Raw genomic sequence first — 27716 nt, 5'->3', positions numbered from 1 at the left:
TGTCTGTGTGACGTCACAAAAACAGGCCCCTCCCACGATAGTTTGATTGACAGTAGCGTTTCAACACAGACTGGACTGGTGTCTTACCTTAGACCTGCCCTGAGTGAGCTGTCATCAGTCCAGTCTGCCATTGTTTCACCGCCGGAGCAGATGTAGACAAGAATGACTTCTAAGCGATTGAGGTGTTCTGTTGTTGGATGTAATAATGAACATAACAGTCGTCATTTACTCCCGACATCTGAGCCGCTGAACTCGCAGTGGATTACATTTGTTTTGGGGGAATGCGCCCCCGATCTACCTAAATGCATCTATGTTTGCGCAAATCATTCGTGATCCAGCTTCACCTACAGAAGTGAGTAAGGTTTTTTTAATGAATCTTTGCAGCTCATTAACATTTAAAGGAAAATGCTACAAAACGGCTTGCTTTGAAAAGAGGTGTTTTTGACAGGGTAAAAAAGGTGTTTTTACACTACCATTGAGAAATTTGAACCAAACTATGTTACAGACTTTTCATTAAGACCCTAAATAATCATATCAAGACCCCTTTAAAGTAAATTGTTTTAGATACTAAAAGTGAATTTTGGCATCACACCACTGTAATATATGAAAAATGGACATTAAACGTTTAGATTTGCTAAAGATCTTCCAGTGTTATTAAACTTTTGTAAAATAAGCCTTCAATCACAACAAAAGTAATCTAAATGTAAAAATAGGGAAAATGAGCAAGCACAATTACCTATGCAATTTGGCCTGATTTAACTAAAAAAATCTAATATCAGCCAATAACTCTTATATAATCTGCTATATGGCCATTACTTTAGACTGCTATTGTGGTAATGCAGCCTTTCTAATCTTAAAGTTTATAGTTAACACAGTAATTTAATTGCAATCAACATTAAAGCCCAGTTCACACCAAGAACGGTAACTATAAAGATAACGATATTAGCGTCCACACCAGATGTGGTGTGAACTCTGCTATTCTTTAATATTGAGAACGATTTTTAGAACTATATCTTTATCGTTATCTTTATATTTATCGTCCGTGGTGTGAACGGGCCTTAAAGGTCATGGCAATAATAGCAACAGACAAAGCTTTACCACTTGCGATACATTGCTACATGATTCATTAAATGGGAGAACCATTATAAAATATGTAGTACAGAGTTTGTGTGTGTGTGTTCATGCAGGACACCCGTATTCGTGTGGTAGGAAAGGACCACCAGAGTACTGGCACTAGACTCAACCTGATAAACCCGGGAAACGGAGACTCTGCCAGTCATGTGTTCATTACTGAAACCCCTGATGTTTTGCAGGAGTGGCTGGACGCCCTCTGGCAGCACATTTATGACCAGAGTAAGTTCACCTGACATCTTTTTTTGCTACTAAACTGTATGTCTAAACAATTAATATGAACTTATTCTTTAGGTCAGTGGCAACGCACAGGTGACAAGCTTATGGAAATTGAGGTTATGTCACCACGCAAACCCCCACTCTTTCTCACCAAGCAAGCTGACTCTGTTTATAATGATCTGAGTGAGTGATGAAGGATATATTTATCATTGATTTGATTGAATTGGGAGGAGTTATAGTCCAACTTCCTGTTATTTCTGTTAATTGCTTGTTTAAAAATATATTCTTTTCAGGCATCGGGTCCCCTGGGAAATTTGAGAGCTTGACTGACATAATTCACAATAAGATTGAGCAAACTGATGGGCGCTTTCTCATTGGTCAGGAGGAGGACACAGAGCCTCCTCATTGGGCAGCACTGTTTGAAGGATCCCGGCCAATGGTGGTACAAAAAACGGTTCTGTCACCAGGTAAAGAAAGCAATCAGTCTATTACGAGTCCTTTCACGGCCAGCAAAAAGAAGAGGAGAGCACCTCCACCCCCTCCTGATAAATTACCGTTTGTTCAACCTACCAGCTTATTTTCCAATCAGGAAAAAGAGAACTGTAAGGCGGCGAGGCCTCGGACAGGGCGACCCTCGCTCGGTGCTAAATTCTCTGCCATCATTCAGTAGTTGCAGAAGAGCCACACATCCACTCGCAAAAATGCACTCCTTGAACAGATCGAGCCCTGTCAGCACCCTTGTGTTCCTCAGAAAAGAGATGACGAGTCAGATATACCTGAAAATCCTGGGAAAGAATACAGTCAGGCCCCTCAGCCACCTGTGCCGGCCCCCAGGAACAAACAGAGGATGTCATTCAGAGAGAAGATGAACCCAAAAGCCTGGTGAATTAATGAGGCGCGAGACATCTCTTTGATTAATGATCTGCTATGGAAAGATGAAATGTCCTTGGATTCATAAGGAGATAAACTCCCTCTTGTCCTTTCATTGATCATATCAAGGGGCCAAGAGAATGTGGATGAGAATGCTGGCAGTGAATGTATGAATGGCCTACCTTGTTTGTTCTAGCTTGAACAAACACCCAGAATCAGACAAGATGTGCTACTTTTTGTAAAGTCTTACTATTTTACTTGTTTTTAAAATAGCAGTTTTCAATTTTCATGACTTAATGATGACCCAGTTCATTCCAATCTTTATTTACTGTTAAAGTCACTTGAATATCATGTCTTATAAAGCTAGTTGTCTGTAATAACTACTCATGATGTAACCACTACAACCAAGCACTTTTGGCCGACAGCTGCTGCATCATTTTAGTGTTCGTTTTTATTTTTACCTTTATATGACCGATAATGTCTGTAGTGTGAAAACAGGTGCATGTTTTCTAGTTTTTCTTAAAATATTAGTAGGTGAAAGAACATGCTTCAGGAACTGGATAATTGTTTGTGTGTGTGTGTGTGTGTGTGTGTGTGTGTTTTTTTTTTTTTTTTTTTTTTTTTAGATTTTATACAGTTAAAACCTCTTAAACAGGTAAATAAAATTTAAACTTTTTTTATTTTTCATGTTAGACACTAAGGGTTTAATCTTCATACTGTTGTACTGCATCAAGTAGTTAAATTAGTTCATTTTTATACAAGGTCTGAGCACTATGAAACACTGTACGTAGGGTACAGTGTGTATGAAAATGTCTTGTTAGGTGAATTTATGGTTTGTTTATTATCATTGTTTCATTTATGTACACTTCTGAATGTTTAAGTAGCGCACACACAATGCATTCCACTAAATGCTGTTGTAGATTATTTTTTAGATAATTAATGTTTTTATGGTACTTCTTGTGCAATACATGGTTTCTGTTGTTTGGAACAGTTCTATTTCAGTTGTTTTAGAGTAATTCACTCTTTATCAACAATTTTTCTTTGGGCATTAATATAGGAAGAGATATTTGTAGTAATTTTGCTAAAATGAAATGGAACAACATTAAAAAAGTTGTACTAAACTGGTTTATTCTGATGTCCAGAGCAGGCCTTTTGTTACTGTAGTGTTTTGATTAGAAATATTTCAGTATAGAAAAAAAACTTGTGCAATCATTCAGTTTAATTTCCACAGCAAAAACACAGTTCTCTCAACAGTCAATCTGCTTTTCTTCCCAAATTATTTGGGTAACATCAACCAGGCCTGTGTTAGATGACCTAAAAAGCAACTTAAAATATAGATAACATTCTTTTATACCAAGTATCATTACTTTTTATTTTTATATAATTCCTAGACATTTTACAATATCAGTTTCTTCTACTCGTTCAAGAAAAGTATAATTTTACATTTATCAGTAAACTTGCCTGTGATTCTGACCAGCACCATTTTTTTTAGATGATGGCTGCAAGGTCCCGTAAATCTGTTGTTCCAAATTGCGCTCCAACTCCTGCCAATGCTGTTCTTCAAGAACCTGCTGCTTGTATCAGTTAATGGCAAAATATAACACATTATTCAACATCTGAAGTGTTAAGTACAATTTGTGACACATGGAGTGTTCTAGTCTGTTCTCACCTTTTTGTTGAGGGTGGTCTTCACTGTGAGTGGAAGCACCTGCTCATTTTTCTTCATACTGTTTTTTTCGGTCTTTTTCTTTTGTCTTTCCTGTTGTTTCTGCTCCAGGGTCTTCTGTAGGGTCAGCACTCTCTCATCTCTACTGACAGCCTCCCGCAGTTCATTTCTCATCCTTTTCTCTTCTTGACTGTGAAACAAAACAGAAATCAGTCGGCTTCTTTTTTTTTTTTTTACCACATATTTACCTCTAAAATCACATGTGAAAATACTTTTGCATTTTTCTAATTTAATTTAATTAAATTTTTTCATTGTATAGCAGCATAATAATAGGTGAAAAGTTAGATTGAAGAATTAACATGAACCAGAACCAGATCTTTAAAAGGGCAAATGACCCAATACAGAGCCTTGTGGCATACCATACTTTACCACTGTAAGATCAGATAGATGTCTGTTCCTTTACCCAAAAAAAGTCATAGTGTAATCATCTGCCTTGTGTCTTTTTTTCCCAGGTTTAAATAGAAAACACAAATATTGTCAATATACACTTTGTCTTTCGGACCCAACTTTTATCTTGATGCAGGAACAGGTGTGGTAGGGCCAGTATGTTACCTGCGCAAAGCGGCCTGTTCTGCTAGACTTCTGCGTAGAGCGATATTGTCCAGCTGTTCTAGCAGTAGCTGCTCTTTGAGCTGTTTCTCCTGAAAGATGCACTGTCTTCTGTCCTCCAGCTCACACTGCTCTGACTCTCTCAGGCGTGCCAAACGCTCCCGCAGCTCCGCCAGAGACATCTCACACAGCAAATCGTGACCTGCACTCTGAGTTTTTAAAGATCATGAAACGTAAATTGTGTCGATTGCATCAAAATCACTGACTTGTAGTGTATATAATAAATTTTTTGGTAAATTTAAGAAGATAATTAACTAACCTCAGTGTCATCCACAAACTTTTGTCTGACCAGAGGTACTGACTCAAAAGCACGAATCTGATGAATAAGCTCCATCTTCCTGCTTAGCTCAGCCTGGGCTTCCTCCAGAGCCTGACTGAGGAGTTCCCTGCTGTGCTCTGAGACCTCCTTAACTGTTTTGAAACAACGTAGTGTGTATTTATTGTCATTTAATGCTTTGCGAAAATTTTATGCTATATACGTATAACTTTTTGTACCTATTCGTTGTTTAATTTCTTGCAGCTTATCTTTGGCGGCTTTGGAGTTCTTGTGACCATCAGCCACTTGTTGCACCAGCTCTCTCATTTCCTTCTCCTCCTTCAGACGTTTCTCTGCATACTTGCGCATGAGCTCAGCAGTCTGAATCACACATTTAATCATCATAAACATAATACAGACTGAGTCATGTATTGCTGTAAACACTGATGTTTGTTATGACATCACCGACATCACCTCCTCTTTAGTCTGCTGAGCTTTATGGTGGTTATGCTCCAAGACACGTTCTCGTGCAAGAACTGCCTCCTCATGGCTAATCCGTCCCTCCAGTCTTCGGCGCTCCAGCTCAGCTAGTTCTTCCTGCAGATCCTTCTCCTTCATCTCCTTCTGCCACTGCAGGAACGCAGACGGCTCGCTTGCACCCTGCGATAATCGCTCTAATCTGAACACCCAAATACATATACATTAGAACACACAAGGATTTTTCCTACACTGTGGCATGAATGTTGTGGAAAACACTCTATGACTTTTATGATTGTCCTTAAAGGGTTAGCTCACCCCAAAATTTTATCTCACATTTATCTAATGAATTTCTAAGTAACCCTAGAAGAACCATAAATGCAGTCCACACAACTCAAGAAACAATGGCCTATTGCAATATTGATGTCAGACCAGGTGTCCTAGTGTGATGTTTCCATGTGCCATATTTAAATATATGTATATATGAGATATATATGAGATTTGAGATTTTTTTCTGATTTCTAATTTTGCTAAATCTGATCTTTAAAAGGGCAAAGGACCTATCTTTCAGCCTTGTGGTACACCTTAGATTACCACTATAAGATTAGATTTTTGTTCCCTTACCCAAACAAAGTTGTTCTGATCTGAGAGGATCTGTACCAGCAAAGAAGCTCCTATTGTACAAATGAGCCAATGCCATATATTTATTTGATTAGTCGCATAGAAATAGTGCAAAATATTAACTATATACTAGACAGTTTATGGTGTTTCTTGCCTTTTTTAATGTCTCCTTTTGTGTTTCATGGAAAAAAACAAGTTTTGTAAATGTGAGTAAATGATGACAGATTTTTAGTTTTTTGGGTTATTTCTTTAATACTCTATTAGTTGCTTCTCAGTGCGTTGGAATAACGATTAATAATTTGAGATAATTAGTCTAAATAATTTGGAATTAATTTGAGTAATTGCACAGAGAAAAATAACAAAATATGATTCCCATTGAAGAGTGTGACTCTACCTTTGTAACTCTTCTTCCAGTTGACGATTATATAAAGCTCCCTCTCGCAGTATGGCTGTTGTGTTCAGTCTGACAGGTAAGCTGTTTATCTGTGCCATCATAAACAGAAACGTTCACACACTTTTTAACAGCACAAAGATCCTCAGTAGTAGAAAACAGGTTCAAAAGCACATGGTGTATGTGTCAAGAAGCTTTTATCAATGCATGTTTTATCTAGTCCAAATGACCTTTTGGGTGGCAGGGCTTCCAGAAGTATAAAGCTTGTCAAATTGGAGTTCAGCATCATGGCTTTGAAGAATTTGGGATAGCACATTCTGTTTATCAGGAAATATAAACATTTATAGCTTTTGAATTCTGTGATGCTAAGGCATTGAAGAAAAAACATTAGCTCAATTCAGTTGTGCTATAAGACACTAACTTGAGTTTTCTCAGACTTCTGCGGATTTGCACATCTGAACTGCTGAGAGTTTGCTTCATTCAGGATTTGCTAATGGTGAAAGTAAAAAACATCATGAGGTAAGGTCTGAACGCAAATTAATGTAATAACTGCGACAAAACTAAAAGCAGTTTGCTTCCCAGCATCTCTGATTTGGCTTACTAAAGCTTTCTGTCTGTTCCTCTGCTTCATATCATCCAGAATCTCTGGTTCCTTTGGAGATCTGTGAGTGGTGGTTGGTACCTGAGGAAGGAGGCAAGCAAATGCCACAATCAACATAATTTTACCATCTAAGTGAACAATTTCATAATGCAGTGGTTCTCAGCCTGTTTGACTCAAAGGCTCCCATTGTCCAACGCAATATTTGAAAGCCACTCCTCACATTTCCGCAGTAATTTTGACAAAGCTGCTTGTTTTTAATTTTTTAATTAATAGAAACTGAGAGTATTAATATATTACATTTATGAACCATTATTTATTTTGTGATTCTAGATGTTTCATAAACCATATGCTCTTAGATAAAATCAATAGTTACTGATTTTTAGTTAGTTTTGATTTAGCAGTTTGTGTTGGTCTAATATCTCTGTCACTGTTTAAAAGACAGTGTCTGAAGGTTTTAAGTCACTTATGAATCTTTTAGCCTTTTACCAAAAAACCAATCATGCAATAATAAAATGATGATTGGATGAAATGAGTTAGGTGGGTTTTTTTTTTCAATAGATAAAAAAAAAAAAAAAGCCCGACTCATAAATTAAATACTCCATTATTTCAAGTATTTATATACTTGCCGGCTTGGGCTTGGGCTTGTCCTGCTGTGGAATGACTTCAGGAGCAGGGAGTGGTCGAGCTTTGGGCTGGGTCAGATCAAATTCCCTGGGTTTAGTGTTTTTCCTGGGAGATTTTTTTGGCAGATTTCCTCTGCCCATTTTTTTGGCAAGCTGATCCAACAGCATCTCAATCTCATTGCACCATCTGATAATAAGAATAAGGACATCAGCACAATGCTTGCTAACAACTATTAATAAATAACAGAAATAAAAGTGCAAAAGCTTGTTTAGAGCAAGATCTATTAGTTACATGTTCTGGCATCAGGAAACAATGAGCCACACCCTTTCAAGCCTCCAGCTAGAATTCATACTCTCATTAATAACTGAATGATTCCTAAAAACATCCACCTAATTAATATACCTAATTCAACTGATGACATGCAGACACTCTATGGGACACTAATTTGGGATATGTATTTATTTTTTTCATAGTGTGATTTAATGCAACACCAGCATTTAAGGTCACATCAGCTAAAGGTATCATTGTACATATGCATCACACTGTCAAATAATGTGATATACAGCACTAATAAACACTCTTTCTTGTTTATTATTATTATTTTACCTCAGCAAAGGGGTGATCCAGTTATTATCTACAACAACAGCATCATAGATGTGACTCCATTCCCTCTGGATGTGTGTTGTGAGGTTGCTGATATTAAAGAAAAAACTCAGGAACTGAGACAGAAAACAGAGTAAATGTACAGTACAATGCTGAAATATCAGTACTTTATACTCAGTTACTATTCAAGTTCACTGTAAATTACATTTTCATTCTGTTTTTCTAGATTAATATTATTTGACGGTCCATAATAATAAACTGTCCAACTCCTAAAATGTCATAAACATAAAAAATGTCCATAAAATAGTGCACATAAAGCATTTGTGTATAGTACATGTGTTTTGCTTACTTTGTGCATTTTTGAGATGTCTAGAGACTTGATAATTCTACTGAAATGCTCCAGGCCAAGATCATCAAGACAGAACATGGCGAGATAACAGACAACTGAGAAAACCAAACACAAGACAAAATTAGATCTATTACCTTTCTTAATGCCTAAATCTAATTTAACTTCATAGCAAAAAGAAACCATAGTTGGGTTATAGTATATATAGTATATTTGAGGGGAAAAAATATTATTTGTAATACATTAACAAAATATATTTACCAATGAACAGGTTTCGATCCACTCTGAATAATTTTTTTCCATGGTGATTGTAAAAGATGTTGACCACAACATCCAAAAGCTTTTTGTGCATGATACATCCATACAGCGTATCAATAATAAACTTCTGGTCAGAAGAGGAGAAATTCTAAAAGACAGAAGACATGAGATTATGAATAATATTAGTCTCTAGTGAAGAACAGTGTTGTGTAAGTTACTCTAAAAAAGTAATTCATTACTAGCTACTAATTACATCTTCATGTACTAATTACTAACTATTACTGTTCTACGCTCTCTATTGCATTACTTAGTTAATCACTTTCTAATTCCCATATAACCCCCAACCAGTTCAACAATACAAGGATAGGCATGAAACTGCTCGCAAATAAATAATAAAAATAAAATTGCATAAATGAATCTTAAACTGACCAAAGTTCTTAAAGGGAGAATGGTACATTAAAAACATAACATTAATTGATGTTAAATCCACTATTGTTCTATTGTCTATACAGTATTTAATGCAATTACATCAGAAGTAACTGCAATTAAATGACATAAAATTAAGAGTAATTCCTTACTTTACTTTTTCAAGGGAAAAGTAAGTTTAGAAAGTTAAAAAATTACAGCAATTAATAACTTAATAATGCATTACGACCATTATGGACAGTGTGCATTATGGAGGAGAATAGGCCTGCGTTAGATAAGAATACCGTAAGATCCTTGGCAGTATCCTCTGTAAAACTGTCAATGCATTGTTTGTCTTCTTGAAACTCGTCCAGGAGCCTTGTGACCTCGTTGACAAGTTCTTTGTAATTCATCCTCACTGGATTTCTCAGCCAAATTAAATATACTTTCGGATCAATAGATAGCGGTCCGATAATGCGGATATTTTTTTACTTAGCTTTTCTAATTCTGAGCATTCTAATAAAAATGATCAGTGTGTTAAAAAAAGAGTTCTTGAATTTTGTCTTGAACAGGTTTTCATATAAGATACTGTTCTATGAAAAACATCCACCCGGCAGCAGCTACAGTGTTTTGTTGTTGCCTGGCAACAGCGAGGCGGTCCGACTTTTCCTGAGAGGGAACGTCAGTAGCCTATTACTGTTCTCTTTTGTCCAAAAATTAAACATTTAGTGAAAAAAAATATAATATGAATGATAATAAAAATCTATTTAGATAGCATTTCAGTAACGTGAAGCGCTTTACAAAAAAAGGAAAGTTAAATAAATGTGTAGACGTGTAGAAAATAATAATACGAATGATGTGAATGACATGATGGAAGTATTATTTTTTTTCCATTATGTGTTTATTTATGTAAACAAAAAGGATTTATAAAAACAAATATAGGCTACTAAATAATTTAGAAAAAAAAACGCGGAGTGTTTGGCAACCTCAGTGTAATCAGTCAAGCAGCGCAACTTCCGTAGTCACACTGAGCGCTAGCTCATTAGCTTAGTCATGAGCAGCCCGTGTGTTTGGGGACAAAGACAACCGCTCGCCTGCTGGATATAAGGGCAGAGTCCGAGCCCATGATTAACTAATAGTGGATTAACACTGCCTGTGTTTGTTTTGTGGCCTCTACTTAACACTGTCAACGCGGCTTTGTAAAAGAGCAGGCGCTAGCTTAGCTCGCTAGCTGTGTGTTTGTGTGTGTGCGGGTTTAAAGGTCCGGTTCGGGTTTGGTACGGAGCTGTCGCTAAACTGGCGAGGTGACCAATGATGAATCGGTTCCGAAAGTGGCTTTATAAGCCAAAGGTAAGCTTGCCATTCGTTCACTTTTAAGAAATACTCATCGTATAGCTTTATTATTAAGTGTATGTGTTTCAAAACCTAGCGAGCTGTCTAGTTAGACAGCATTCGAGACATCATATGATGTGGGCAGCCTACCTACACAGCATTTTGGGCCGTCGTATAATACAAGCTCTCTAACAGCTATTTTGACATCACATGATGCGAGCTGCCTACCTAGACAGCATTTTGAGCGTCATACAATGTGACCTACCTTAACAACAATTTTGGACATCATATGCCAACATTTCTGTCTAGGTAGTATCTTCACTACGTTTTGAAACACAGCCCTTTACTATTCATTCAGATGAATTTGTCCCTTTATAACGAATGGGCTTGTTCACAGCTGTGTGGTATGCTGGCAGCTGTTTAATTGTATTCTTTGTTAAAATATGCAGTATGAAAACCTATATTAATATATTTATATTGCCTCAGATATATTTCTGTACATTGGCTCTTCTCAGCTGTGTTTGGTTTTTGATGAGGTTTAATTGGCCTTTATGGGGCCCAAAACTTTCCTGCTGTCAGCAATTTGTATTTTACACATCTAAAACCACATTTCACTATAGCTAACATTGTGGTTAGTGATGAAAGATTCTTGCAATCCACACTTTGGGCAACTGATGCAATTGTGTTTTGTGACTGCTTTGTTGTCAACTGATGTTTAATGCGTTAAAGACTTTCTGTGAGAAATGAAGGTCACTTTTCAGTCCATTTTTGGTAATGTGTCTAACAGGATGTTAGAGCAGAAAAGTGTTTCGTTGGAATTAAACCCAAGGTATCCCTTGAGGTTTACACTCGTTGTCAAAGAAGCCTTGGCCCATGGGTGCAGTTCTACCTCGATGACTGTGACTCACTTGGATACATTCTAAACAAACATGCCTGTTGTTGTCGTCAGGAATTAACTGCAGTGTCAGACGCTCACTAAAATTAACAGATTTTTACAAAATGAGTAAAACAGAAAATATTGGTCTTTGATAAAATATTCAAGATGTTTGGTTGAGGCTTAGAAAAGTATGTCAGTTAGTGCATTACTTGACATTGGTCCTCATTATCAGTGTTGCCTTAATTTTACAACTGTAGTGTAACCATAAACCTTTATGCGGACATCATTTTCATCACTTTTGAAGTCTGTTAATGTACACAACCCAAATAATCGCCCAAAGCTAAACAGTATTGATTGTTTATTTTTTGTATAGGCCAAGTAGTTTCCTGTGCAACAGAAATATTTAGTTCCACATGTGTTTTGTGGTGATATTGATCTCCAGTGGTTTGATTTCTACTGTGTGGGAATCATAGGGCTGACCCGTTCAAATCAGCTTATACTCCGCTCTAGTCCATGTCCCAGCCACGTGCCACTTCCAGGCAAAATCATGTGCAGATTATAAACGGCCACAGTCCAGAAAACAGAGGCTTCCCAAACTGGAAACACTCCAAATACTATATCACAGTGTGCAGATAACACTTTACTATAGTTAGGCTTCATTTATTAGATGGTGTTGTTGTTTGCTAAGGCAAACTTGGCCCTTATTTTTCTTTGTTAAAGGTTAGGGGATTGAACAAAACTTTGGTTTGCCTAGTGGAAAACAATATAAAAACAAATCCTAGACTTGCATTAAAAACAGACACCTGGGCTATATTTAAGAATCAAAATATCACAGAGACTTGGACTCTTGACTAGCAACACATTAAAACACTCAGAACACTTTAGTAACCACATGGCAATGCACTGGTAATTACCCACAGCACCCTAGTATCATTTTGGAGATTTTGCACTGACATGTATTATAAATATAAATGGAACTATTCAAAAATAGAAAAATATTGGCAATCTTATTATTATTAAACAATTATTATAATTTTATCATAATTTATTTCTGCCATGGCAAAGCTGAATTTTCAGCAACAAAATTACTGTCTTCGGTGTCACATGATCAATCTGAAATCATAATATGCTGATTGGGTGCTCAAGAAGTCAGAAGTCAGAATATGTTATGCTGCTTAATATTTTTCTGGAAACCATGATACAATTAAAAAAAAATTCTAGGTTGTTTGAATGGGAAGTTCAAAAGAATAGCATTTATTTGAAATAGATTTTTTTGTGACTATGTAAAAGTCTAAAAATGCATTATTTCTTAAGTAATTTCTTAAAAAAAAAAAAAGTCATACTGTGACCCCACCCCAGCAGTAGTGCATGTCAGCTCTTGAAATACACCTTGTAACTTATACAGTGTCCCGTCTATGATGCAATTCATGGAGGATGTTCCCTGTTGAGTGCCCAATGGAACAAAAGGGGTCCAAAGGTCTAAATCCTCATCAGTGCTCTTCAATCCAGTGCTGACAGCTATAGCTACAGTCATTTAGTATCTTACATGCTCTTTTGATATTTTCGCATACAGCACCAGGCATCCATCATACAGGACTCTCTCTGATACTTGCTTACTTCAGAACTAGTTTGTTTGATCATCTGGTTTTTGATTAGATCATTCAGACCATCTGTTTACTTTTTTTTTTTCCCTCCATACAGAGGTCAGATCCACAGCTGTTGGCCCAGTTCTACTATGCAGATGAAGAGCTGAACCAAGTGGCCACTGAGCTGGACAGTCTGGACGGCAGGAAGGACCCTCAGAGGTGTACATTGCTGGTCAACCAGTTCCGCTCCTGCCAGGTTAACCAGTTCACTCTACTTACTTATCTTACAGTACAGAACTTAGTCTTGTTTGGTCATTTTTATCAGCAGGTGTTTGTTTTCCATTCTGGAAAGTTGAAGAATGAGTTTGTTAGAATTTACTATTTGAATATATTTTAAAGGTGACCTATTATGCCCCTTTTTACAAGATGTAAAATAAGTCTCTGATGTCCCCAGAGTGTGTATGTGAAGTTTTAGCTCAAAATACCCCACAGATAATTTTTATAGCTTGTTAAAATTGCCACTTTTAGGGTATGAGCCAAAATGCGGTGTTCTTTAAATGGAAATGAGCTGGTGTTCCCGGCCCCCTTTCAGAAGAGGGCGGAGCTTCAAGAGCTCATGCTCCGGCATACCGGCAACAACAAAGCCGGACAATCTTACTCACTGAAAATGTCAGAGACTCTCAGGCCCTGTCTCAAATGGAACACTTCATGTGCACTTGCGGTCTTACGGACTTACAATGGCCGCCATGTGTGCATGTCCGTTAAGTCCACGAGACTGTAGGGTGTCCCATTCGTCATTTTAGCATTCAGAAGGGTGCTCGCGAGCGCCCCCTTTGCGGCCGTTTTGCACCCTCGATCCGCACTTCTGCCAAGCTCGCAAGCCTGTGAGCTACGCAGCCGACTTCTACCCGGCAGTCAAAGCGGCATTACGTCACGAAAGTGCGGACTCAGAGGAAGGGCGCTCTCACGTAAACTCCAAATACACCCCGCAAAACAAATCCAGGAAATCCCTGTAGTGGTAGCTGAATAAACAGAAAATTTAACTGCTTTCATTGATTCAATGTGACTAATAAATCTTACTCACTGAAAATGTCAGAGACTCTCAGGCCCTGTCTCAAATGGAACACTTCATGTGCACTTGCGGTCTTACGGACTTACAATGGCCGCCATGTGTGCATGTCCGTTAAGTCCACGAGACTGTAGGGTGTCCCATTCGTCATTTTAGCATTCAGAAGGGTGCTCGCGAGCGCCCCCTTTGCGGCCGTTTTGCACCCTCGATCCGCACTTCTGCCAAGCTCGCAAGCCTGTGAGCTACGCAGCCGACTTCTACCCGGCAGTCAAAGCGGCATTACGTCACGAAAGTGCGGACTCAGAGGAAGGGCGCTCTCACGTAAACTCCAAATACACCCCGCAAAACAAATCCAGGAAATCCCTGTAGTGGTAGCTGAATAAACAGAAAATTTAACTGCTTTCATTGATTCAATGTGACTAATAAACACAGGACTATGACAATATATGATTTATCCGAGTTCTTATTATAATTATTATCATTTTCATTCTAATAAAGTATATAATAATGCAATGCTTATCGACATAGCCTTTATCACTACTACTTCGAATACTATGAAATATGTTGTGTGCCTTATTCTTTGTAAGAAGCCACATCATCTCACAGAAGGATTTATTTCAAACACTCGACTGATGTTATGAAGTGAGTTTGGAGTAAAAATATGTTATTAAATGTGGTATTTTCACATGCTTTCAGGTGGAGCAGCATTTACTACACAGAGCCGTAGTTCACTGAGAAGCTACACAAACAGCTGTCATTATCGCAGAATGATTTCTTCGATTTCATAATAACGCGATTATATTGTCTGCGATTTTGTTTTTATTTTTTGGCGTAGCTTGTCAGTGAACTACGGCTCTGTGTAGTAGTGCTGCTCCATCTGAAAGCACGTGATGGAGATTACTGACAAGATGCGCATGACAATCGCATTCGATTAATCGTGAAGCCCTACATATTCCTATTTACCATCATTCTGGTAACACGTGAAGGCAGCATCAGTAAAAACAGGCAGAAACAATGGTAGCTTCTAGCAACATTAGCCTTACAGAGTGACAAAGCTTTTTTAGAAAGGCAATTTGGAAAAAATATGACGCGTGATACTTTGTCTGGAGCTGACGTTTGCTCCTGAAGCGTTGGTATTGATCCCTCAAACTTCGCGAAAATCCAGCGTTGAACTGACCCTCGTTTGTAACGCAGTCCGGTGCAAAATGATTGGCACAAACATATAGGACTTTGCAGATTTTTCCAGGGCATTTCCTTCGAAAATGAAATTTAACCGCAGTGCCCTCAGTGGCTCAGATGCATCCCAAAACAAAACATTTGTAATGCCTCTTTGGTGCTGACAAGCAGCTACAGTAAGAAAACAGTAATGGCGGACTGTTGCTTCTCACTCAGGGCTGTGTGTCTATGCAAATAGGGCAGAGATCATCACAAATGGGAGGGATTTCTCCCTGCAATGATGTTAACGTAGGGAGAAATCTGGAATCCGTGTTCAGAGAGACTGTTTATGATTTATTGGGATTATAAAAAATTGAGTGGGTGGATTTTTACAGTTATAGGCTGGTTATTTTCATACACACTTCAAACACCTTTTCGCATAATAGTTCCCCTTTAAAATATAATATAGCCTATTCCTGTGATGGTAATGCCAATATAGCCATTATTCCAGTCTTTAGTCATGTAATCTTTCAGAAATTGTTTTAATAGGCAGATTTGGTGCTCAAGAAATGTCTTATTTTCACTATTAAAAACAATTGTGCTGCTTAATATTTTTTGTGGAAACTGTGAAACCTTTTTGGATTATTTAAAAAGAAAGTTCAAAAGAACAGCATTTATTTGAAATGGAAATGTTTTATAAAAATGTTGAAGTCTTCATTGTCACTTTTGATCAATTTAATGCATTCTTTACTTTTTAGTTTTTCAAGTTTTACAATTTTTTGTAAAAGCTTACTGACCCCAAACTTCTCAATGGCGGTAATTTTCCACAGTCATGAAAATTGTAAATCCTTGAATTATCAGAGAATGTTAAAATCATGAATTCTAGGCCTGGAAAAGTCATGGCAATTTGTTGAACGCAAATCATGGGAATTGGTATAGTGAATGTAAATATATTTTAACCCTTAAAGTAAATGTTCTAACCCTGCATGTCGTGTTTCTTCACAATATTTGGACAGGACAATGTGTTAAACATCATAAATCAGATCATGGATGAATGCATACCCGAAGACCGAGCCAACAGAGACTTTTGTGTGAAGTTCCCAGAAGAGATCCGCCATGACAACCTCGCCGGGCAGCTGTGGTTTGGGGCAGAGGTAGTGCACACTAACTGCTTACCTCTAGAACAAGGCACCTTCCCTAGAGATCTTTCTTGTTAACTTTCAATAGAACAAGATGATAAAGAACTTGATGATCTGCTTTACTAAAAAACAGTATTGCATTACAATATTTTCCCAGCAGTGTATCATAGCCGTCACTTGTGGCACAGGGCGATTCCCATTAGAAGCATTGATGATATTATTTTCACTCCTCTCTCCAGTGCCTGGCAGCAGGATCGATCATTATGAATCGTGAAATCGAGAGCATGGCCATGAGACCACTAGCTAAAGACCTCACCCGTAGCCTGGAGGAAATACGCAACATCACACGAGACCAAGCGCTACGAGATCTCAACAACTACACAGACCGCATGAAGGAGGCGCTACGTCAGTTTGACAGCCTCTTCGCTGAGTTTGAGCTCAGGTACCTTAAAATGCTGTTGTGATTTCTGCATCCACTTATTTGACCTTGAGATGTTATAATTATGATGATGCCTATAGAGTGCCTTTATGCTTTTGGACAGTTCATAAATTATTACAATATACATTTCATACACCAGCAGATTAGCTTTGTAAACCTGTCATTTTAGCAAAATGTGATATTAATGTAATCATATCATGGATCTGTCTGTTGCCTGTTGTAGCTACGTGTCAGCCATGGTGCCTGTGAAGTCTCCTAAAGAGTATTACATCCAGCAGGAGGTGATTGTGCTCTTCTGTGAGACAGTTGAAAGGTGAATATTCAGATCTAGGATTGGGTATCGCCTGCTAACTCCCGATACGATACACATGGTGAAGCATTGCGTTATCAATTGGGAAGAAACATGAAAATAATTGTACTGTATTTATTTACGTTTATTTATCATACACACTGTTAATAAGCAAATGTCTTGTTTTCCCATCTCAAGGGCCCTAAAGCTTGAATATCTCACACAAGACATGATTGATGACTACGAACCAGCTCTCATGTTTACAATCCCTAGACTTGCCATTGTTTGGTAAGTGATATGTTATTCTAATTATCTGTTTTTTCATGTCTTCCACCTCTAAATCCACCTCAGAGTGTTAATTTTCATTGCACTGTATGTCATACTCTTTTCTTACATACATTTGGTAATGCTATCTTTTGTCATGTTTTGTCTTATTAGTGGCCTTGTTATCTACTCTGATGGACCTCTTAACCTCGACCGCAAACCAGAGGACATGTCTGAACTCTTCCGGCCTTTTCGTACTTTGCTGAGAAAAATAAGGTATGGTTAGTGTTCACAATAGTAATTCAGTGACACCTCTGATTTGGTCATATTTGATTGTGTGATATTTGGAAGCAATGATGTATTGAAGGCTTACAACATGTCTACACCACACCAAAACAGCTCTGAACGGTCCATTTGTGCTGTTGTCGGAAGAAGCGCAGGCACGTGGAGTACGTCTGAGATAGAGTGTGCATCAATTAACTTTCAGTGTCTCATTGCACCACATCCAATCTAGACAGTGTCACTGATTATAATGTCTTTGAAAGCACAACACCTGTCAACACTGGACACAAGCAGCACAACAAAATCAAATTCAAACAGTATACAAGAGTCTTTTTCAGGTTATCAAAAAAAGTGTTTTGATGCCTGAATTTATTTGTACATCGTTGGATTATAGTTTTTCTTTAACACATACAATTGCCTTTTGTATTGCTTGTCAGCCATACCATGAATATAATTTTCTTTGATACCTTTATTTCTGTGAGAATTTAATGTCCATGTAGCTTAGCTTTGAAGGCGCTTCCTCGTGTGGAAAACTGTTGAATCTCACAGACGCGCTTTGCCTACAGTCTTTATGGAAGTTGGATAGAACTGACATCCATATTTTAAAGGGATAGTTCACCCAAAAATGAAAATTCTATCATTACTCACTCTCATGATGTTCCAAACCCATAAGAACTTCGTTCATCTTTGGAAAACAAATTAAGATATTTTTTATGAAATCTGAGAGCTTTCTGACCCTGCATAGACTGCAAGGGAACTACCACAATCAAGGCCCACAAAGCTAGTAAGGACATCATTAAAATAGTCCATGTGACATCAGTGGTTCAACCGTTATTTTTTGAAGCTATGAGAATATTTTTGTGCGCAAAGAAAACTTCTCTTGTGAATGGTGGTGGACTGACCCGGAAAAGAAGAAATCATTGAATGAAGTCGTTAGTTTTGTTTTCTTTGCACACAAAAAGTATTCTTGTAGCTTCATAACATTACGTTTGAACCACTGATGTCTCATGGACTATTTTAGCAATGTCCTTACTACCTTTCTGTGCCTTGACCGTGGTAGTACCCTTGCTGTCTATGCAGGGTCAGAAAACTCTCGGATTTCATCAAAAATATCTTAATTTGTGTTCCAAAGATGAACGAAGATCTTGCGGGTTTGGAACAACACGTAGGTCAGCAATTAATGACGGAATTTTTATTTTTGGGTGAACTATCCCTTTAATTGCTCGATTGCATCAGCACTGAGATTTAAAATTTAAACCCTATTAAATTTTTATGTAGCAACTGAAGAACATGGCAGATTTGTGAGTCATATAATTGTGTTCTTCCTGTCAGGGACCTGCTGCAGACTTTAACAAAAGAAGAGCTCATGACACTGGAGCGCAGCCTCTGCGTCTCCCAGGATGGGGAATTCCCTGCAGGCTCCAGTATGCCGTCGACCAATGACCCAGCCGCTTCCACTGGTCCTGAGAGCCATCTGGAGACACTGGAACAGGACGACAGAGTTGAGGAGGTGGTAGATCTCACGCTTAGTGTAGCCAAGGAAGAAGATTCTGTATGGAAGGAGGATGAGGAGAGGAAGGGGCAGCCCGAGACCTCCAGTGAGAGTGAAGAGGAGGACGCCACAGATGCAGACTTGGCTTGCTCCATGCAGTATGATGAAGAAGAGATAGAGCAACTTAATATGATGGTGCATCAAGTGGGGGACGAAATGTCTACTCTGCTTTCCCCTCCAAGTCAGAATCAGTCCCCAGCCCATCGGCCTCGGCCCTATAGGGGAAGTAGTCTTGAAGGTTCCAGTGCCGCCTCCAGCACTCAGGCATCTCCGCGGAGAGTCCCGGGATCCTACCACGATGATGATAGAGTGTTCTTTATGGATGACCTGGAGTCTGGTGTAACTAGCGAGCTGTGCCGCGGACAGCTTCCTCTTCCTACCGTATGCCTCAGATCCCCTGAGCACAGTCGTCCCGCCTCGTTGACTGACTCCTCCTGTAACGGTTGGTTGACGGTCTGTCAATCAAGCAACGACACTAATCTGGGTTGCCAATCAGCCGAGTCCGTGGGGAACTCCGAAAGGTCGCCCATGGTGAACGGCTGGGAAGGGTCCCAGGAAGAGGATAACGTACAGACTGCGGAAGAAATCGCCAATCGGACCGGTGGAATGAAGTTGTCTGCCACGGTTATTTTTAACCCTCGTTCTCCAAGCTTGACTGACTTGGCCGTCGTCGTACCTCAGTTGGCTGACGTTCCGGAACCCGGTGAGGGCGGGGCTTTAGTTGCCACTCAGTGCCTGCTTAACTCCTGCGTGTGCTGCACTGGCGGATGCGTAGACAACCATGAGGATGCCATGGAGCCTGCTGGACGAGGCATGGCACTGGGATTTGAAAAGCACAAGCTCACCATTACAAGCTCTGTATTCCAATCAGCAGTAGCTGCTGGCAGCCCAGGAAAGGGAAATGGACATTTGCCACTCACTCTGCCCCAGTCTCAGGGCCACCTCACCCCTTCTGTACCAATCTGTTCTGTGCAGAACCAAGCGAGAGAAGATGAGGGCAGTCAGGACTGTTCCCACTATCCCTGCTGTGAGAAATGTGCCCCAGGGGTTCTTCTGGCTCAGGAAAGAGGCTCGGGACAAGGAGAGGAAGGACCTAGTTGCACCCACCAGGAGACAGGATGCCGGACGCAACCTAACACTACGGTTAAAGGGAGATCGGAAAGTTTTGGAAAACAGCCAAAGGAGGATAATAGAAAGATCTCTAGGTTTGTTTACTTGAGTGTGAAATTTCATTTTATGGATATGAATCAGGTTTTCTTGATTTGACTCTTTTGAAAATGTTTTGTTTATTGCATTTTTTGTATATGAGTTGATTTCATTATGGTGGTTGTTATTCATTTTGGTTCTTGTATTTCATTTTCATTTTGCCCCGCATGTTTTTAAATTTTTTTTGCAATGGTCCGCAGCAGTTCTCAGGAGTCCCCCCTCAGTTCTGTTCCCAGCAGTGACATAGATGGTGTTTCTGTCACTACATGCAGTTTGTCAAGTTCATACACACCCAGGTAAACATGTATAACTTTTGGCTGATGGATTAAAGGGATAGTTCACCCAAAAATGAAAATTAGCCCATGATTTACTCACCCTCAAGGCATCCTAGGTGTATGACTTTCTTCTTTCAGACAAATCCAATCAGAGTTATAATAAAAAATGTCCTGGCTCTTCCAAGCTTTATAATGGCAGTGTATGGGTGTTATTGTTCAACAGTCCAAAAGAAGTCCAATAAAGTGCATCCATCCATAATAAAAAGTGCCTCACACGGCTCCGGGGGGTGAATAAAGGCCTCCTGTATCGAATCGATGCAATTTTGTAAGAATAATATCCACATTTAAAACGTTATAAACAGTTGTCTCTAGCTTCCGCCAACTGTCGTACACGCATTCATGAGAAAGTGCCTTTCCGGGGGTTGACGTAATGCGCCGGTAATTAGTGACGAACGCAGAGGAGAGAGTCAAACAAACCACTGGTCATGAATGAGAAGTGCAAAATGAGGATTTGTAAGGAAATATGTTGGAGGATTTCGATGTAATCCAAGAGGAAACTTTGCTTACTTTGCTCCTGCAAACAAATGTTGGTTCTCGCAAGACTAGCATATTCTCACTGGAGCTAATGCTACACCGACGTCCTATGTCATCCGCCCAGAATGGCTTGCGCATATGACAGTTAGCGCAAGCTAGAGATTACTGTTTATAACGTTTTAAATATGGATATTTTCTTACAAAAATGCATTGATTCGCTACAGGAGGCTTTTATTCACCCCCCAGAGCCATGTGAGGCACTTTTTATTATGGATGGATGTGCTTTATTGAACTTCTTTTGGACTGTTGAACAATAACACCATTACACTGCCATTATAAAGCTTGGAAGAGCCAGGACATTTTTTTATATAATTCTGATTGTATTTGTCTGAAAGAAGAAAGTCATATACACCTAGGATGCCTTGAGGGTGAGTAAATCATGGGGTAATTTTCATTTTTGGGTGAACTAAAACTTTAAGGTAGAATATCTGAGCACTGTTACTATAGAGTGCTGCAGGGATGGCTTGTTGTATTCCAACCTGGAAGTTAGTGTGACTCTGGTTCCCTTGACAAAATAAACAACCAACAAATGTTTACAATTATTGTACGTTTGTACATCCAAGATAAATTTAGCAACTGAACACAAGGCTCATGAATTTTGAATCCTAAGTACAATTGGCAGAAGTAAAAAGCTAAAAGCTATAAACGGCAATAGACACCACAGTCACATGACTTAATTGTCACCATGACTAAGGTTCTAACAACTTTATACATTTTTATTTAAAATGTACAAGTCTGCAAGTTTAATAGTTTGCAAGAGCATAAGTATAACACAAGGTTGTAAAAGCGAAGTAGATGAGTAGATGAGTTTACCTGTTGAAAGTGATGGAGTTTAATGTCTCCACTGCCTTTTTCCAGGCATGTAAAGGTTTAAAAAAGTCATTAGTAAGGTATTAAATATATATTTTATGCTATGGAAAAAAGTGTAAATTTGTTGAGTTTGTGTTAATACAGACATCTTAGGCATTTAACCAAAAAATCAATTGTCTTCTGCACAATGAAACAGGAAGTACAAAAATGCTACCTTATATCTAGGTTTTAGGACTCATACATACAGCACTCAATAGGTTATGTTTAGTGTTTGGTGCTAAGTCTTAGAAGTGTGTAATTTTGGTTTTCAAACAATGTTTTCTAAAACAAAACTCCCCCATCTGCCATTGGTAGTCCTGCCCAAAACCAGTGGTGCTGTTTTGGGCTGATTGAGCTGTTCAAACAAACACAGCAATGTTGTTTTAGCTCATATCACTGCCTTTCACCACAGACAGTAGAGTATGATGTTAGCATTTGACTCTCAAATGCTTGATCTGATTTAATGTATACTTTAAAAGCAGCATTTACAGCTTTGGTTGAAGTTGGGGACTCTGGGGATGGGTTCTTTTGACTCTTTTTGACAACAGAAATAACAATGCTATAAACAACATCTCAGAACATCTTGTTGCATATAGGAATGCCCTGGTTATCACCCTTGACTGCATTAAACTCATACGCATAATGCATAATTACATTTTAGCATCCATATAACACCACTTTTGCTGGGGGAAAGTGTATACTTTTTTTCAGAAATGTTCTTTTAACATCAGTGTGAATATCCTAAAAGTCCTCAAATTTGCTCTGTGATTCCAGCAAGCTGTTGCACAAATCCCATAGTGTTCCTCAGCCATAGGGTCACACTTTCTGGATTAACTCAATTATGTGAAATTCTTTCTTAGGGAAGGCTGGCAATTTTGACCCTGTTTTGAATCATGGAATTACTCAGTTACACTTTCTTTATTTTTTAATTACTGTTGTTCATTTTATAAAGATCGAGCACAAGAAAATGATATCATAGAATAGATTTGTTGTTAGTTTTATTAGGATTGTTAATACTAATTTATGAATTTAATTTTAACCTAATAATCTTCCCTTTCAGTCCTGTCAGTAGCCTGACAACCAGCTCGGACATGTCTGAGGATCTGGATCATCAGGAGATTCAAGTGGCTTTGCAAGCTGCCAAACTTGCTGCTCACAACAAAATTCGTTCACGTTTCCATAGCAGTAGTGACCTCATCCATCGCCTTTTTGTCTGCATATCAGGTGTGTTACCTAATGGCGTGTGAGATTTGTAGTCTGATGAAGGTTTTGCTTGGTAATCTTTTTCTACTGAATTACACAGTGTAAATGTACACCAGAACGCCATAAACCTAGTTTGCATTTCCTGACTCTTATAAGATCCAGTACTATAATTCACATCCAGTTATATTGTTTAACACTTAACATTTTGTTATTGCCTACTAAGTGCACTGTAAAGCTAAGTGTAAACTGTTTCCTACTAAGTGCACTGCCAATGCATAAAACATGTTAGGGTTGTCAAACGATTAATCGCATCCAAAATAAAAGTTTGTTTACATAATTTATGTGTGTGTACTGTGTATATTTATTATGTATATATAAATACACACATGCATGTATATATTCAAGAAAGATGTTACATTTACATTTAAAATGTTTATATTTATATATATATATATATATATGTATGTGTGTGTGTATTTATGTGTACATAATAATAATATATACACACACACACACACACATGTGACCCTGGACCACAAAAACAGTCTTAAGTGTCAAATTTTCAAAATTGAGATTTATACATCATATGAAAGCTGAATAAATAAGCTTTCCATTGATGTAGGGTTTGTTTGGGTAGAAAATCTGGAATCTGAGGGTGCGAAAAAATCAAAATATTGAGAAAATCACCTTTAAAGTTATCCAAAGGAAGTCCTTAGCAATGCATATTACTAATCAAAAATGAAGTTTTGATATATTTACGGTAGGAAATTTAGAAAATATCTTCATGGAACATGATCTTTACTTAATATCCTAATGATTTTTGGCATAAAAGAAAAATCTATAATTTTGACACATACAATGTATTTTTGGCTATTGCTACAAATATACCCCAGTGACTTAAGACTGGTTTTGTGGTCCAGGGTCACATATATATTATGTAATTGCAAACTTTTATTTTGGATGCGATTAATCGTTTGACAGCCCTACTACATGGACAGTAACGCCGATTATAAAAGGTACTAGTATCACTGTGAAGTGTAATGTACTAAGTGCAATGTAAACTTTAATGTATAACTAGCGCTGTAAAATAATATTTGCCGTCTTTCAAATATCTGAAGGTGTGGCTGATCAGTTGCAAACAAACTATGCGAGTGACGTGCGAAGCATCTTAAAGACTCTGTTTGAGGTCATGGCTACAAAATCCGACCAAGGGGACAATGAACAGCCCAAGAAAGGTTAGTAGTCACACTTCTGAAATACAGATGCTGTAACCGCATGTTTTTATCACTTGATGACAGACGTCATAGTTTAATGTGCTGTTTGATATGCACCTCAGGTCCATGTCTGGGCAGTGCTGTACTGGAAGACTGTGCTCTCTGTCAAGAGACCATCTCTTCATCAGAGCTCGCTGCCAAAGCCAGAGAGGGACAGTTTGAAGGTTAGTTCAGTACACCACTTATGCTCATTGCTCACACCACTTATGCTCATTGCTCACAATATGAAGAGCCTTTTTATTTTGATATACATGATACGACTCTGTTCCAAAACCTAGGCTGCCTCTGAAATTACATAGTCTGTTGACTTGGCACTTTTTTTTTTTAACAAGAACGTATTTTGTGACTGTTAAAAACTGTGTGACTATGTAGAATGAAAGTGTGTAGGTTACCAATCTTTTATGAATCCTCACCCATGGCCATATGGGATAAAGTATTCTTTGTATGCGCATTTCTCACCAGAAGTAGTTGGTCATCCGGGTACTTTTCGCCTACTGTTTTTTGAAGCTGTGAATTAGATCATACTGCTTGTCACTTGATCTCTGAATGCTCTGTATTATAGGGAAGTAGGCATATTTGGATTCAGCCCTAGCAAGCTGCCTATCTAGACAATGTAAAGCATCATAGTCTTGCTCTATATACATAACTTTTTTCAAAAAGTTTTAAGATACACCATATAGCCAAAGTATGTGAACAGGTTTGTCTATTTCAGGACAAATCCTAATGAGAATGGACTACTTGCACTGAGCCTCGTGACGCACTTCTGTTTTGAAATAATACTGCCCGGTTATTTCCGGTTCTGTATATTTTCAATGTGCTGCAATCATCTAGTTGACTTAAATGCTTATTAATATGAGAGTCCACGGGATGACTTCAAAATCCGGACATTTCAAAGACCGGAGAAGAGATATTGTGATGATTATTGTGAACAGAAATTTCCAAACTCGACAGAACTTTTAAGTTTTAATCCAAAACAAGCCGATCTGAGAAAGCGGTGGCTGGTAATCATACAGGATTGTTTCACCACCAAGTGTCAGTGCTCTAAACTAGTAATCATGATGCTGCAGTGTGTGCGAGATCTGATGAATAAGATCAGAATAAACCTTTATTTATCTGTATCACTATGTCACTATTCTGTGTCATTTTTCATTCACAATCATTTCACTGTATTCAATGGCAAAATATGAATAGCCTATTCAAAGTAGGCGAACGTCAATGCGTTACTGTGTCAAATTAATTAAATGTTTAACATTGTTAAATTTCTTTAAGGCAGTTACCGCACATTCATTCAGCCATTTTAACCACCGGAATAAAGAGCACCAATGCACATGTTGCACAATGCACAAATTGACCATGGTTTTACTACAAATGAAACAAAACCATAGTAACTACAAATTAACTCGTGTTTCGCTACACTATCCTCATATGTTATACCTCGCATCCTCCTATGTTGCCACTTGCCAGTAGACAGCAAAGCAGGGTACTAGGTTTCAGAACAATGCAAATATAAGAAGATAAAACGGAGAGTGCTTACAACACCTGACAGACTTTTCTTTCTCTGTTCTTCTTTCAACATCAGACCCTCCTGAATGGGTACCAGATGAGGCCTGCAATTCCTGCATTGCATGTAAAGCGCCATTTACAGTCATCAGAAGGAAACATCACTGCAGGAGCTGTGGAAAGGTACAGCAATCCATCTTCAAGCCCTTGTCAGAATAGAGTGCAGTCATTTCCAGGCGTAAAATCCCATTCATTTTAGTAGATAAACCCATTTTTAACTTAGAATGCTTTCAAGACAGAGATATAAGCTTATGTAAACAAATACTTTTATTTTGGATGCGATTAATCACGATTAATCGTTTGAACGCACTAAAAGCAAAGCAACAAAATGAACGAAGAATAAATAAACACAGACAACTCAAAGATCTACCACTTCCTCGGAATTAAAACCTTCCTAACTACCGGAAACAACAACAACACACAATCTTCCAGGTCACTTACCTATCCTTCCTATGTAATCTAAGTTCACTAAACAAACAACACTCAGCAACCTGTAACAAAATAAAAATAAAACACCAACACAAACAACAAGAAGTTTCCTACAGCAAGCCACCATGAAATGCCATCAGCAGCTCTTAAATAGACAGAGGTTTCAGGTATTAAAGTTATCAGTCTACACCCCCGTCCAATTAGTGAAAAAAAGAGAAAACAGAGCAGGGGCTCGTAACATGATTCCAATCCTAATGAGATGATGTTTTACTGCAGATCTTCTGTTCCCGCTGCTCATCACACTCAGCTCCGTTGCCTAGATACGGTCAGATGAAACCGGTGAGAGTTTGTACTCACTGCTACATGTTCCACGTAACGCCTTTCTACAGCGACAGGACTGGTATCTGACCACACACACACATAAGCACACTACCATGAGTCTTACTGAGGTTTGAGACTTCAAAGAGAACACGCACATACACCATTTTCATCATCATCCAAAAAACTGTAAATAATGCAATCACTTCAAAGTGAAAGAAACGGCCTTGACCAGGGAACAGCGAGAAAGACTGAAATGGACGGTGTGGAAGGACTCAAGCACATAAAGGAAGTACCCCATCGCTATGGGAGCCAAAGTATTTATTTAGGGCTTTGCTTTCAAATAATGAGCTTACTTACAAATTTGCTTTAATCAAGCATGGAACAAGTGGGCTATTCTGTAAAACAGCAAAAATAGCTTGTTAACAGGATTTTGTGTGGCTCCGGAGGTTCTATGGGCTCAGATTTCCAGAGTGAATGTAAACTGTGAGCACATTATTAATATGAGAATAACAAAACTGTGACATCATATATGAAGACAATAATACTAACACCAACTGCACCATCAGCGACACCTTTGTGGCACAATATAGCACAGATGTTTTTTTTTCCAAATGTTTATAATGCTGCTTTCTGTAAAGCAGAGAAGTGATGTTTGGGGATTAGATGAATGGCCAAAAATAGATGTGTGTGTGTGTATATATATATATATATATATATATATATATATATGCGCGCTGACAGTTTGAAATGGATTTAATGTATCTTCCAAAAGAGGATATTCTCTCATTTCCTCATGCAAATGATTGTGCAACATTTGGATGTTCTTTTCTTTATTTTTGTCTGTAACTTATACTGAACTGTAAAGTAATTGCCTTTTACAGTTC

The 27716-nt window shown here is 38.3% G+C and overlaps 2 protein-coding genes and 1 pseudogene across 3 annotated transcripts in view; 2 read left to right on the top strand and 1 right to left on the bottom strand.

The window, feature by feature from the left end:
* LOC107664497 (rhotekin-2-like) overlaps nucleotides 1-2811 on the top strand; it is an 8984-nt pseudogene extending 6173 nt beyond the window's left edge.
* Nucleotides 2812-2862: 51 nt separating this feature from the next.
* cfap99 (cilia and flagella associated protein 99) lies at nucleotides 2863-9550 on the bottom strand. The gene is made up of 15 exons (XM_016455013.1): nucleotides 9443-9550; nucleotides 8736-8880; nucleotides 8478-8572; nucleotides 8132-8244; nucleotides 7520-7711; nucleotides 6902-6968; nucleotides 6722-6790; nucleotides 6531-6617; nucleotides 6304-6392; nucleotides 5286-5490; nucleotides 5051-5192; nucleotides 4815-4966; nucleotides 4499-4704; nucleotides 3890-4076; nucleotides 2863-3791 (listed from the first exon to the last, which is right to left on the bottom strand). The coding sequence occupies exons 1-15, from the start codon at nucleotides 9548-9550 to the stop codon at nucleotides 3669-3671; spliced, it is 1980 nt and encodes a 659-aa protein (XP_016310499.1). The 3' UTR covers nucleotides 2863-3668.
* Nucleotides 9551-10158: 608 nt separating this feature from the next.
* The window catches only part of zfyve28 (zinc finger, FYVE domain containing 28), a 22213-nt gene continuing 4655 nt past the window's right edge, over nucleotides 10159-27716 (top strand). The window contains exons 1-14 of one of the 2 annotated variants that reach the window (XM_016455075.1): nucleotides 10159-10487; nucleotides 13048-13188; nucleotides 16173-16310; nucleotides 16535-16737; nucleotides 16958-17047; nucleotides 17222-17311; nucleotides 17462-17563; nucleotides 18902-20326; nucleotides 20528-20623; nucleotides 23106-23269; nucleotides 24367-24483; nucleotides 24585-24686; nucleotides 26102-26205; nucleotides 26788-26850. In XM_016455075.1, the coding sequence (XP_016310561.1) occupies nucleotides 10449-10487; nucleotides 13048-13188; nucleotides 16173-16310; nucleotides 16535-16737; nucleotides 16958-17047; nucleotides 17222-17311; nucleotides 17462-17563; nucleotides 18902-20326; nucleotides 20528-20623; nucleotides 23106-23269; nucleotides 24367-24483; nucleotides 24585-24686; nucleotides 26102-26205; nucleotides 26788-26850 (2874 nt within the window). In that variant the 5' untranslated portion in view covers nucleotides 10159-10448. Of the gene's footprint in view, nucleotides 10488-13047; nucleotides 13189-16172; nucleotides 16311-16534; nucleotides 16738-16957; nucleotides 17048-17221; nucleotides 17312-17461; nucleotides 17564-18901; nucleotides 20327-20527; nucleotides 20624-23105; nucleotides 23270-24366; nucleotides 24484-24584; nucleotides 24687-26101; nucleotides 26206-26787; nucleotides 27532-27716 lie in introns of those variants that run through there. The other variant, XM_016455076.1, reaches the window with a different exon arrangement.

This window comes from Sinocyclocheilus anshuiensis, unplaced genomic scaffold, assembly GCF_001515605.1.
Source record: "Sinocyclocheilus anshuiensis isolate Anshui unplaced genomic scaffold, SAMN03320099.WGS_v1.1 scaffold167, whole genome shotgun sequence".
Classification (NCBI taxonomy): Eukaryota; Metazoa; Chordata; class Actinopteri; order Cypriniformes; family Cyprinidae; genus Sinocyclocheilus; species Sinocyclocheilus anshuiensis.
This window is presented reverse-complemented; position numbering and strand designations above follow the sequence as displayed.

Excerpts from the sequence above, each read along its gene's own strand:
- cfap99 (XM_016455013.1), bottom strand. The coding sequence starts at position 9,550 with ATGAATTACAAAGAACTTGTCAACGAGGTCACAAGGCTCCTGGACGAG. Across the intron at positions 6,618-6,721 it reads AGAAGTCTGAGAAAACTCAA|AATGTGCTATCCCAAATTCT; the intron begins GTTAGTGTCTTA and ends CCTGATAAACAG. Across the intron at positions 4,077-4,498 it reads GAACAGGCCGCTTTGCGCAG|TCAAGAAGAGAAAAGGATGA; the intron begins GTAACATACTGG and ends TTTGTTTCACAG.